The 12050-nt window shown below is 64.7% G+C and overlaps 1 protein-coding gene across 2 annotated transcripts in view; it reads right to left on the reverse strand.

Annotated features, from left to right (window-relative positions):
- Positions 1-318: 318 nt before the first annotated feature.
- The window catches only part of GAS6 (growth arrest specific 6), a 34058-nt gene continuing 22326 nt past the window's right edge, over positions 319-12050 (reverse strand). For both annotated transcript variants that reach the window (XM_055089629.1, XM_024117460.3), the window contains 9 exons: positions 11693-11815; positions 11012-11133; positions 10239-10357; positions 9778-9967; positions 7688-7852; positions 6496-6664; positions 3027-3199; positions 1639-1867; positions 319-744 (listed from right to left, as the gene is read on the reverse strand). In XM_055089629.1, coding sequence (XP_054945604.1) covers positions 593-744; positions 1639-1867; positions 3027-3199; positions 6496-6664; positions 7688-7852; positions 9778-9967; positions 10239-10357; positions 11012-11133; positions 11693-11815 — 1442 coding nt within the window. In that variant the 3' untranslated portion in view covers positions 319-592. The remainder of the gene's footprint in view (positions 745-1638; positions 1868-3026; positions 3200-6495; positions 6665-7687; positions 7853-9777; positions 9968-10238; positions 10358-11011; positions 11134-11692; positions 11816-12050) is intronic.

A 12050-nucleotide genomic window follows, 5' to 3' on the forward strand; every position in this document is an offset into this window, starting at 1 on the left:
CCCCGGCAGACCCAGCTCGCTCTCCGGCGAGCAGGTGCCTTCCGGCGCCGCGCACGGCCTCCGGAAACGAGAAGGCGGGAGAAGCGGGCTGCGGGTTTGCACAGGGCGCCGGCGGCGGGGACCTGCTGTGCCTGCGCGTGGCCGCGCCTCCCGGAGAGCGGCTCGTCCCCGTCGCGGGGACGCCGGGCGGCAGGCGCAAGGGGGCCGCCTGGAGCTAAAGCCGATGGGCGCGGCGGGCCTCCCTCGGCCTCGGACCCCGCCACGGCCGCGCCGCCCAGCGCCGAGGGGCAGAGACCGCCGACACACAGCTAGGAAGGTTCCGTAAACGTTTTATTTTTCCAGAGTTTTAGGTCAGAGAGAAGCAGCTGGTAATAAAAATAAGAGAATTCTCTTCCCGGGTCCGCTCGGGCGGTGCTGAGGTGAGTCCGCTATTTACACGTATGGTCCACACGGGCAGGGAGGCCGGGAGGGGAGCTGGCGGGCGAGGCTTCCGTGTCTCGGGCGGGGCTGCGGGCGCCTCCGCCGTCCTTCCTGGTCTGGGAAGAAAGCTGAGGCGCACGTGGCTGCGCGGGCGGCCGGCGGCGGCACAAGCCTAGGCGGCCGGCTCGGCTGGGGGGCAGGAGTGGGCCGTGATGTCGCTGTGCTTGTAGGTGGCCTCGTCCAGGTCCAGAAGCTTCCGGTTGACCTCCAGCGTCATGCAGCCGCGGTAGAAGGCTGTGACCGGGGCCGAGGTCACTGGCACATCTGGACCGCGGGGAAAGAACAAACACATCTCAGGGGGCGAGATGCCCGGCGTCTGGGGCCCGGGCTCCCCGCTCTGCGTCTCCGGCCTCCTCGAGGGCACGGTCTCCCCTCCCTGCGGAACCCCTCTGTCGGGCTCGGGCACAGGCCCCAGGCAGGTGGTAAACCGCCGGCCGCCAGGCTTGACGCCGTACCCCGGCCCCCAGGAGCGCACACAGACAGTCCGATCGATTAAATATTATCTTCTCGGCCCAAATAAGTCAGGCCCAGGGCTTCCAGGCTCTCCCTCGTCCTCTTCAAAGCTCTGTTTATTAAAACTAAATGCACTTTGAGTCTGGCAGCCAAGACAGAGATCCCGCCGTCTGCGGCAAGCGGACACCCGCCCGGAGCGGTGGGAGCGCACGGGGGCTGATGGGAGGCCCTGGCCTCGTCCTCCTGCCACCACTTGGCCCCGACTACTTGGCTCCACCTGACCAGACACGAGCCCCGGAGGCAGGAGGGGCCGGGGTCACTCTGCCTGCTGCCACGGCAACTGGACGCCAGCCAGGCCTCGGGGGCGGGGCTGGCTGGGGCGCTGGGGCGGCCGGCCCCCGGGGCGGCCGGCCCCCGGCGTGGCCCAGTGGGCTGAACCCTCCTCACTAGCCTCGGCCGGGGCCACCGTCTGCTGCCCACGGTTGGGGGTGGTGCTCCTGGAGGGTGCGGGAGGAGCGGAGGGGAAGCTTCAGGCCGCCGCTTGTGCCCGCAAGTGTGTTCTCGGCCTGAACGCCACACACGACGGCAGGCCGGGGCCGACACCCAGCGGGGCACCCGAAGCAGCCACGGGCCGCCTGCTTCACTCTCCCTTTTAGTACGGAGCAGCCCGGCTCTGCTTGGGGCGAGCAAGTTGGGGCCCCCTACCTGGCAGCCCCCCGACGAAGGTGCGCACGGAGCCCTGCAGGTGCCTCCCGAGGACGGCCAGCCTCTCCTGCAGCCCCGCTGCGCTCACTTCACTCTGGCCCTTGGTGCCGTCCACCTCCAGGGTGGCCTCGTCCTTGTTCACAGAGACGGTCACAACGTGCTCCTGGCCGTCGCAGACCTTGATCTCCATCAGGATCAGGGTGACGCTCTCCACGGCCAGGACGACCAGCTGCGGGGAGAAGCACGCCTGAGCGGGCGCGGGGTAGGTGGGGGGCGGCCAAGTGCCCGCGGGCCCTGCCGTCCTGCCCTGTCCTGCGGGCCTCCTGCGGGCAGGGTCGCCTGCGGCCGGGGCGTGACAGGGACTCAGTCTCTGCTCGGGCGAAGGAGGGGGCCACCTGGACCCTGTCCAGCGTGATGGAGGACGAACAAGTAAAGCCACACACCCTCGGGCGGGAGTTGGGGCGAAACACGCTCCCGAAACGGGAACGCACGTGCACTGGCCTGGGCAGAGGGGACCGCAGTCACCAGTGTGTCCACAGCCGGGCGCAGGCTAGGGCTGCCCCTCCACGTGGAGCTGCCGCGAAGCACCGCAGAGCGGCCAGGGCAGCAAGTGCACACGCCAGGCAGGGCACGCCTCTGACAACACGGGCAGAGGCGCTGTGATGACCGATGGCCCTGCCCTCTCCCCGCCCGGGGAGGTGGTCTCAGCTAGGTGGGCCTCGGGGCCGTTTGTCCCAAGTACCGGGACGGGACGGGGGGAAAGCCGGCCTGGGCAGGGCGCGGACCCGCGCCCATCAGCTTGCAGCCCCGGTAAGAGGGGAGCTGGGCGGCCCTCGCGGGCAGGCTGACTTGGTGAACACACCCCTCTTAGGACAGAGGTGAGAAAATAAACCTATTTCCGCCACCTCTTAGCTGTTCTCTGAGAAAACAGTAAGTCCAGCGAGCACGGTGCTGACGTGGTGTCGGGAGAGTCAGGAGAGGGGGACTGCGTGAAGGTGACGGGGGGCGTGTCCGGGGCGTGTGCCCAGAGCTCCGCCTGCGTCCCCAGGGGGCCGCATGACAGGGGTCTGGGGCATGTTTGCACATCTTTTTCAAAAGGAAGATCTGATCTGTGAGCAAAATCCTTTGGCTTACATACGAGCAATGAATTCAAACTGCTACACCACTGAGCGGGCGGGAAAGCCTCCCCACCGCACAACTGGCTTTCGGGACCCCCACATCGTCCCGGAGCCACGCGTGGCTGCTCCGGCCTGGCGAGAGACGGGGAGGGCGGGCTGGAACCCCGAGGGGCACGGTGTGGGCCGCAGCCGGGCTGGGCACTGGGCGCTGGGCGCAGCAGTTCATCCTCAGGGCGCAGGGGTGGGGTGGGGTGGGGCAGTGAGCGGTACCTGCTTTTTGAGCTTCTTGGTGGAGTGGTAGTCGACCAGGGCCACGGAGAGGGCCACGGCCTGGTCATCGCCCACCAGCGCGAGCAGCATCCCCGTGTCGGCGGCGGGGCGGATCCGAGCCACGGCCTCTACTTCCCAGGTGGTCTCGGTCCCGACATCCGGCGATGTCCGAGCTGCGATGAAGGTGGCACATCACAGGGCGATCCAGACCAGAGAGGCGGGGAGAGAGACGGGAGGAGCAGGGCCGCGACCCCAGCTCCCCCGCGGCCCCGGGCAGCAGCGGATGCCGGGCAGCGGAGGTGGGACGCCGGTAACAGCCTCCCAGAACCCGCGGTTCGCGCCAACAGCTGGGAAGTGACGGGGGGCCAGGCACCGGACTCAGGTCCGGGCCGCAGTCCAGAGGCCCCGGGCCGCCTGAGGATGGCCACGCCGCCCGCTCCCCCGAGCGCCCCTTCGCGGAAACACCGGGCCGCCTAGTCCCGCCGGGACCGCAGACGCGCCACTCGGGCCGTGCTCAGCCCCCGGGCGCCCCTGACTCCCTCCCCGCAGGTCTCAGCCTTCGACCCCCTGCACCTCACCTGCGGCCTTGCGCAGCCCCACAAGCTGAAGGACTTTGAAAAGTTAAAGACGCGGAGAAAACGGAAGCTTCCGCGAGCCCCGCTCAACAGCACATACGATCTTACATCCTGAGCTGCGCTTTTCTACCGTCACAATCGACGCCTCCGTGGGTGAGGTTTTGTTCACGTGTGTTAGACGGGCCGCAGTAGGTACCGAGTGTGGATTATAAACCATACGGCGCGTGTCACGTATACGACGCATCTGAGTGAGTATACATGGTGCACGCCTCTTGCACAAACTGCTCCAAAGCACTTGTGGTAGCAGGGCTGCACCCTGGTTCTCGGAGGGCGAACACCACCTCACGTTTCCTCCCCACGTTTGATCACCTGCTGCTGAAGAGGCCAGACAACCTCCGCCCTCTCGGTTTTTAAGTGTTTCTACCTCGTGCGAATGTGAGGCAGGGGCTGCTTAGGCAGAAGGGTGGTGAGGCCACGTCTGCGAACAGTGGGCTCGGACCTCGCCGTGGGCCGGTCTCTCCCCGCAGTGGGCTGTGAACCCCTCGAATCGTGTGCGCGCCCCCATTCCAGAGGGGCCTGTTATGGTCAGTTCCAGTAACTGTTCACCGAATCGAACGCACACAGGATTGCAAAAAGGAACCCCCCACCGGCCCAGCCTCCTCCTCTGCGGCCGAGCTCCCCGCTGCACCCCTGCGGCCGAGCTCCCCGCTGCACCCCTGCAGCCGAGCTCCCCGCTGCACCCCTGCAGCAGGAGGACTGTGTTCCCTGCCGAGTCCCCTGACGGATGAGGCCCGCGGCCTGGTCGCCAGAAGCGCGCGTAAGGCACCAACGCCTCGGCTCCCCTGGGGAAGTTTTCTCGGGTCGGCGTGGGGCCAACCACACGCCCCTCACCGAGGGCTTCTCAGGCTTTGAGGCCCAGTGAGTCCAGATCCACTGGGACCTGCTGCTGAGGACAGTATCTGTCATTTCCTAATGCGTCCTTTCTGTGTTGTAACGTGAGAACGTTGACGGTATAGTTCGAGACATATTAAAAATGCATAGAGCTCTAACTACCGTTTGGCCTTTGTTGTCACAGAACTTGCAGATCAAAACCATGCAGCAGAAGCGGCGCGCAGACCACAGCAGGCACGGTGGCGGCGGGCACAGGGGCAGCACTGCAGCCAGTGGAGACTGCGCCTGCGGTGTCTGTGTCACACGGTGTCAGTGAAAGAAGAATTAAACACTTACGCTCCACGAGGGGATATTAAACCTCACAAGGATGCTCTAGGTTTGCACGTACAAAAGCAAAGACTGAAGGAGTGACATGTGTTTTGTATGAGGTGGTGCGATTAGGGGTCAATGGTTCTTTTCTAAAAACCCTTCAGTGACGTGGTGACGCTTTTGACAATTAAAGACAGAAAGGGGACAGTGACACAAGGTCTTGAGAGGATGGCCCGACTTGCTAAGGAGGAGGGAGCAGGCCCCACGCCCTCCGAGCTGGACGGGCCCTCCTTGAACTTGCAGGCCACCGGGGCAGTGAGGTCTGAAGCGGGGAGCAGGCCACCTGCCCTCCTGGGCTGACAAGCAGGGCCGGGGAGGGGGGTCACGTGTGCGCCTTCAACCATGAGAGGCTCAGAGTCTAGGAACAGAGAGGGGCTGGGGGAACCCCGGGGCTCTCGCAGGGTGAGAGTGTGGAGGGGGAAGCAGAGCCGGGAGAGGGGGCCTTGGCAGCAATGCCAGGAGCCTGGCAGCAGTGGGCTACGGAGAAGGGGAGGGGGGCGACCCTGGAGCCTCCCTGGACCAGGTGTCCACCTGGGACTGCAGGGCAGCCCGGGCTCTGGACGCCTTCCCGACCCTCGGAGAGAGGCACACGGTTCTGTGCGAGGTGTCCCTGGGCCGGGACCCAGGGCTCTCCCCACATCCTCAACTCGGAAGTCACTAAGGCCCGTGAGCCCAGGCACGGTGACACCTCAGGGCTCCAGCTGGTGCCCCCTGGGAAACAGAGGTTAACTTCAACCCTGTCTGAGGGGAAGTCGGGGAAATCCTGGGTCCAGACTCAAATGGAACCGCCACCGTAGCCCCCGCCCCGAAGTCCGCACTGTGTAGGTTGATGCCCCCAGAGCAGAGGTGGCAACGGTGCCACCAGGATTTGGAACGTCTAGAACATTCACTCATTTCCCATCGAGCTGACATCTAAGCGCTCGTTTATCGGCACGGGGGGATTACTTGTCTTTACTGGAAAAGCTGTCACTGATGGATAATAAAAGGGGAGAGACAGGTGTGGTTTGTTCCAGGAGTTAAGGGCCCGGCTTTACAGAAGCCGGCGGGACTCTGGGTCGACCCTGTGTCCCCTGCAGCAGCACCGGCCCCCAGCTGCCCGCTCCGCCCACTACAAGGCCTGCTCCTCCCCCTCCGGTGTGAAGGAAAAGCTCCTTTGCTGCTCTGCACACCAGCTGGGAAGCCTCACTCCTTGCGGCCTCCCCGCTTCTCTTCCTTCCGAAGCTTGAGCTCAGGGACCCCCCGAGGTGTTGCTCCCTCCCCACGGCCCACAGGGCTGTGACCGCAATGCTGGGCGTTTCCGAGTGGCTCCATCTACATCTACGTGGATGAGCCTGAGCCTGTCTTGCCTCAGAACCTTCTGTGAAGTTCCCCCTAGAGCCCTGCACCTGCCTGGCCTGCCCGTCTCAGCCACCAAGCACCGGCACCCTCCTCCGTCCCTCGTTTTTCCCAGCCCTGCGCCCTGGAAGTGGGCCTGTGCCCCCGCACCCCGAGTAGCCCGGGGCCCCTGAGGCCGTCCCTCATGCCATCTTCCCAGGTAGGAAACTGGCTCCTGCTTCTCTGGTTTTTAGTGTATTTCGGCTTATTTTGGCTGGAAGGACAAGCACAGCCATCCCGACGCAGGAGCCAGGACTCACCATAATCCAGGCTGTAGAAGGCAAACCCGCTCCCAGGGAAGAAGGACCCTCTCTCGGTCAAGGAGAAGCACTGCATTTTCACGTTCACCTTGACCGTCTCCTGGACGGTGGTGTCCTCACCATCCAGCCAGTGCCAACTCCTCAGGCAGCCGTCCAGACGGGGGTTCATCTGGAAAGACAGAAACCCCCGGTGGCTTCCTGGTGCCGCCCGGCCCGACGGCGCTCTCCCGGCGCAGGCACGTGGAAATCCACCACAAACGGGGACGAATCCTGCGCGAGGAGGCGTTTCCACTACAGGCTCCGCGCTCGCGGAGGGATTCGCCGCCCGACTCCAGGCACACGGCACACGCGGCGGCACACGTGGCACATCCGTGCCCCACGCAGACGAGGACAGCGCGCCCGTCCTCCTGTGCCTGCGCCCGGTCCCCGCTCGTCCAACCGACGCAGGGCGCTGAGCACTGCCTGGAAGCACGAGGGCGGGGGGCCCTGGCACGGCGGCTGTGCCTGAGCTCCTGCCAGGCGCCCAAAGCACCTGGCTGTGTCGGGCGGGGGCGGGGCACCCGCGGCTGTGCACTTGCCGCGTGGCTCTGCGCAAGTCAGGTCGCCCCAGCCTCCGTCTGTAAAACAGGAGGCGCGAGGCCCACGAACGGGACTCTGGGGTGGGGGCCGGCCCGCTGGAGGGACGGTGCTGCGGACGCCACCCTCTACTCGGAGCCTCAGCGTGCTGGACTCACGTCTCGTGTTCAGGGTGGAACCAGGCCCGGAACACCGGGGACCCTGGCCGTGGACATCCGCGCACCGGGGGGGTGGGGTGACGAGATGGCACAGGACTTTGGGAAAGGACCACCGCCAACCTCCCATTAGGTCTTGTTTCCCCTATGGGAATCCCGGCAGCGTTAACAACCCAAATGTTCTTGGGAACTGTCCAAAAGAGCGGAGTGTTCTTTTTGTTCAAGGATAATTTCATTGTGGTTTATCTCCTCTGCAAAATAGACATTTTTATCATCAATTTAGACGAAAACGCTAATGAGTTTCGCAGAGAGACGGTGAGGTGCACGATGTAGCTGCACTGCGGCTTGTTAAGGTCTAGAGACGCTCGCCTCCCTGCCGGTCCTCTGCCAGGGCCCTCAGGCGTTAAACCCCGTGCCCAGCCACCTGGGCTCCGACCTCAGGGACTAAGGACAGTACTCACAGGCTGGACAAGGTCTTTCTCCTTGAAGGGAACGCCTCCCACGGTCAGGTTCAGATGGTATAGCCCTCTGTCCAGCTGGAAGAGGTCACCTGCCACGGCGATCTTCATGACAGCGTCCTTGTTCACCTTGATCACCAGGTTCCGCTCGAGCTCCTCAACGGAGATCTGAAGAGCACAAGTGCTGTGAGGGTGGATGTGCACCTTCTGAAGGGGCGCCGAGCCTTGGGTACCAATTCCCATCACCGCCCGGGCCAAGAGACCCCCAGCCTCGGGGGGGCCACGTTCCCATCACCACCCGGGCCAAGAGACCCCCAGCCTCGGGGGGGCCACGTTCCCATCGCCACCCGGGGCCAAGAGACCCCCAGCCTCAGGGGTGACCACGTTCCCATCACCACCCGGGGCCAAGAGACCCCCAATCTTGGGGGTACCACGTTCCCATCACCACCCGGGGCCAAGAGACCCCCAGCCTCGGGGGGCCATGCTCACCACCTATACCGCTTCCCTGGCGTCTATGGTGTGGCTCCGACTCTGCCGGTTTTGGTTTCCCTCCCAACGCTGCTCCCTCCCCCGGCCCCCCTCCTCCTGCAGGTGAGCCCACCTGGAGCCCCTTCCCCATCTCTGGACCCTAAATTAAGCCTCAGTCAGGGAGCTGCCTTCTAGGGGCCTGAGGTCACTGCCCCCTTGGGTCCGCCCTGACATCTCTGCTCCTTTGCTTCTCCTACCCCTCAGCTGAGCACTCTGAAGAGAACATATATTACTTCTTCGGAACCTCCAGCAATAGTGCCTGGCGCGGACTGAACGCTCGCTGAACATGTGAATTCCTTCTAACACTTGCCGCTCTTTCCTGCTTTCCTTGTAGGAAAATTTAAAAATCTGTCTCTATACACGGTGCATCTTCCTAATGACCCAGAAGCCCCTCAATTTCCTTTTTGGCTCCGGTGGAGAAACACTTAGGTACTGGCTCTGAATTTGGTCAGGAGACAGCAGTGTGCACATGTGGGGAGCCTCAGGGGCAGGGACAGTGGGCAGAGGTCGTTGTGGAACCGGCCCTGCACCTCAAGGACCAGTTTGTGCCTTGGGTGGGCTGGCAGCCACGTGCATCCACTGGTCATGCCTCCTCTAGCCCCTTGCGCTCGGGACCCTCCTGCCCTCACCGCGGGGCAGCGGGTTCCCACGTGTGGAGCTCCCTCAACCCCGAGACGGTTTCCCTCTAGATCGACTGTTTTATCTGTAACTTTGCGGAAGGCATCCCTCCTGCTGCTTTGGAGATGCTTGTGCTTTAAGAGTCCAGGAAAGGAGGAGCTAGACACCACTGACAGGATGGAAATATTAGCAAACGTCTACACTGTTTTTATTCGCAGAGACCAGGGCAAATTTTTCCATTTAACCTTCACTTCTAGAGGAAAAAAGAATGCTTTTCCCATTTCTCTTTCAAGCACTTACGTCTAAAAGCCCAGTTCCAACTCAGGGGCCTCCAAGTTTGGGGAGGGAGCCTGCGTGTCACAGGCTGCTTTGCCCCAGGCATCGTGATGCAGGACAGAGCGGCAGCTCCAAAGCCACCGGCTGCAGTTCAGGCTCTGGGCGGTCAGGGCACCTCCATCAAGAGGCTGGAGGTCAGCATGAACGGAGCAGGCCAGGAGGCCAGAGCCTGGGACGGTGTCACGAGTCACGTCTGACCCTGCCCCACACCGAGAGCCGGACACCGGGACCTTGGCCGGTTCTCAGCCTCGACGCAACTGACAGTCTGAACCGGCGGGTCCTCGAGGTGGGGAGTCCCGAGTCCCCCTGGCCTCAATCCAGCTGCCAGGGGCCCCCCATACCCCCCACAGCTGTGATAAAGCAGAAGTGTCTCCAGACACAGGCAGGTGTCCTCAGAGGAGTCACCCCACTGAGAACCATGACCGCTGCGGTGGAAGCCCTGCTCTGCTTCTGTGAGGACATAACGCCCGTCTGAGCGCAGGCTTCCGGCGCGGGGCCGTCCTGCCACGGCTGCACGCACTAACTGTTGAGTGAGCGAGTGCAAGCGGATGCTGGGTCCTTGGCCCAGGAGCCCCGGGCGGCCCAGGCAGCGCGGCGGGGGCCACGCTCACCGTCTGCCACGAGCCGTGGTTGATGATGGGCCCGCTGCTGGTGACGCGGCCCACGCCCTGGTAGCGGAGCTGCAGCTCCAGTCGGCCGGCCCGCAGGCCCAGGACGATCCAGGTGCTGTCCCGATGGCCTCCGGCGAAGAACAGGACGCCCTCAGGATCGAACGTCCTGAAGTCGAACTCAGCCACCAGTCTGAGCGCCGGCAGAAACGAGTGGGTTACGTGCAGGTCGTGGCGCGTGAGCCCTGCCGGCGAGGGCTCGCCTGGCCTCGGGAAGAGCCCAGGTGAGCAGGCCGAACGCCGCCCGCACCCCCACGCCAGCAGCGAGTCCCCGGGGAGGCGTGCAGCTGGCACCAGCCGAGGCCCACGCGGCTGGGCTGGACCGCGGGCCCCCGGCCGGGACGCGCGCGCGGGGCTGACTCTGCCCCCGCCACCAGGTCCGGACGCCCGGGCCGTCCTCTCACCTCGTGGGCTGCAGCCGTTTGAAGCGCAGCCTGATCACCGGAGACCCGCTGAACATGCGGCCCAGGTACAGTGACTTCACACTCTTGGCCACGTTGAAGGGCACGCAGGGCAGGATGTCCTGTCAGGAGCGGGGAGCTGGCCTCCGGTGGGGGCACTCGGCCGGGCTCCCACTGGAACCCCCAGGGACCCTGCTGCCCCCAGCCCAGCCCACCATGGGGGCTCCCAGGGGAGGCTGGTCTCTGATGTTTTCAGAGGCCTCCCGCTCCCTGCTGGCAGCTCCCTCGCACAGTTTCTCCAGCACCCTCCTTCCCTGTGTATTTCCCTTCTGCTTTCATATTTTAATTATGGAATATTTCAAACGTACAGAAAAGCACGGAGGATAATAAAAACAACTATAAAATGTTGTAAAACAAGCAAAAAATGGGGACCTTGAAGTTGTTTCTAGAATGTTCCCTGCTCTACGATGCACCTTCTCCACTACCTGGAGGACCACACGGTGGGAGCCCCGGGGGTGGTCACAGGGCACCCAGGGTGGGCCTGCTCTCATGGTCAGGGGGCGCTTGCTGCACATGCATCGCAGAACCTGGGCAGGGGCTGCGGTCACGCGTGTATGAGTGAGTCACTCTGGGGAGGAGCTGAGGTGGCCGCAACCAAACATCGGATGGCATGGCCACGCCTGCCACCCCGCCTCTCCCCGCGGGGCCCGAGGACGTGCTCCCAGCCAACCCCACGCTGGGCCACAGTGCAGCTGGGAGGCCGGGCCGGGTGCTACCTCGCAGGTGTTCATGTCCCGGGACAGCTTGAGGCCCCCGCGCCCGTTGCAGTGGCAGGTGTAGCTCCCCGGGGAGTTGACGCAGGCCTGCTCGCAGCGCCCCTCCGCACACTCGTCCACATCTGCCGGCCACGAGGAAGCGCCTGAGCCCACTGGCGCCACCGCGCACCCTGCTGCCCCATCACACGGCCGGGGACGTGAGTCCCCAGCCCGAGACCCGGGAGCTCCAGGCCCGTGGCTCCCACCCAGCTGGCCGGCTCCCTCCTGGGGAAGCGGGACGGGGGCCGTCAGCATGGCCAGGTCAGCGTGGGGCGCAGGGACAGCCTAGTGGGCGGGCAGGGCAAGGACTACCCCGTCCCCTCCCTGGTGGAGGGGGCAGCTGCCGGCCCCAGGCAGGAAGGCGGTGGGAGGGACCGTGGCTCTCGGCGCCCCCGGGCTCGGCTGGGCTAGGCTGCACCAAGGGCAGGAGAGAAGCCCGTTGCCCAGAGGCACAGGGGCCCGGCCTGGTCGGTCTCCCTGTGTCTCTCGGGTAGAAGCCCAGGTGCACAAGAGGCACGTGCCATGTCGCCTGTGTGCAGGTACGCAGAACCCACACGAGAGCTCACAGCACGCTGTGCTCCTGGGAGAGCAGTGCCCTGCGCGCGCGCGTGCGTGTGTCCCGTGCGGTGTCGGGGCGGGTACCTCGGCAGGACTTCTCCTGGGAGCTGAACGCGTAGCCCTCTTCGCAGAGGCAGGAGTAGGAGCCCGGCAGGTTCTGGCACTGAGCCTCCCCGCAGGCGCCTGTGTCCGTACATTCATCCAAGTCTGCAGGAAAAACCAGCTGTGTTTCAGGTCCACCAGGCCTGCTGGCAGCCGGCCCGAAATGAGATGCCGCCAGCCAGGCTGGGAACCGCCGCTGAGAGGCATCCAGCTCTGCAGAGGGAGCACAGCCTGGCCTGGCGGTGTCATCACTGCCCCCCTGGGCAACGCAGCCCTCCTCCCCTCCCCTCCCTCCCCTCCCCCATTCCCTGTCCGCTCCCCTCCCTCCCCCTCCCCTTCC

This window comes from Physeter macrocephalus, chromosome 13 (assembly GCF_002837175.3).
Source record: "Physeter macrocephalus isolate SW-GA chromosome 13, ASM283717v5, whole genome shotgun sequence".
Classification (NCBI taxonomy): Eukaryota; Metazoa; Chordata; class Mammalia; order Artiodactyla; family Physeteridae; genus Physeter; species Physeter macrocephalus.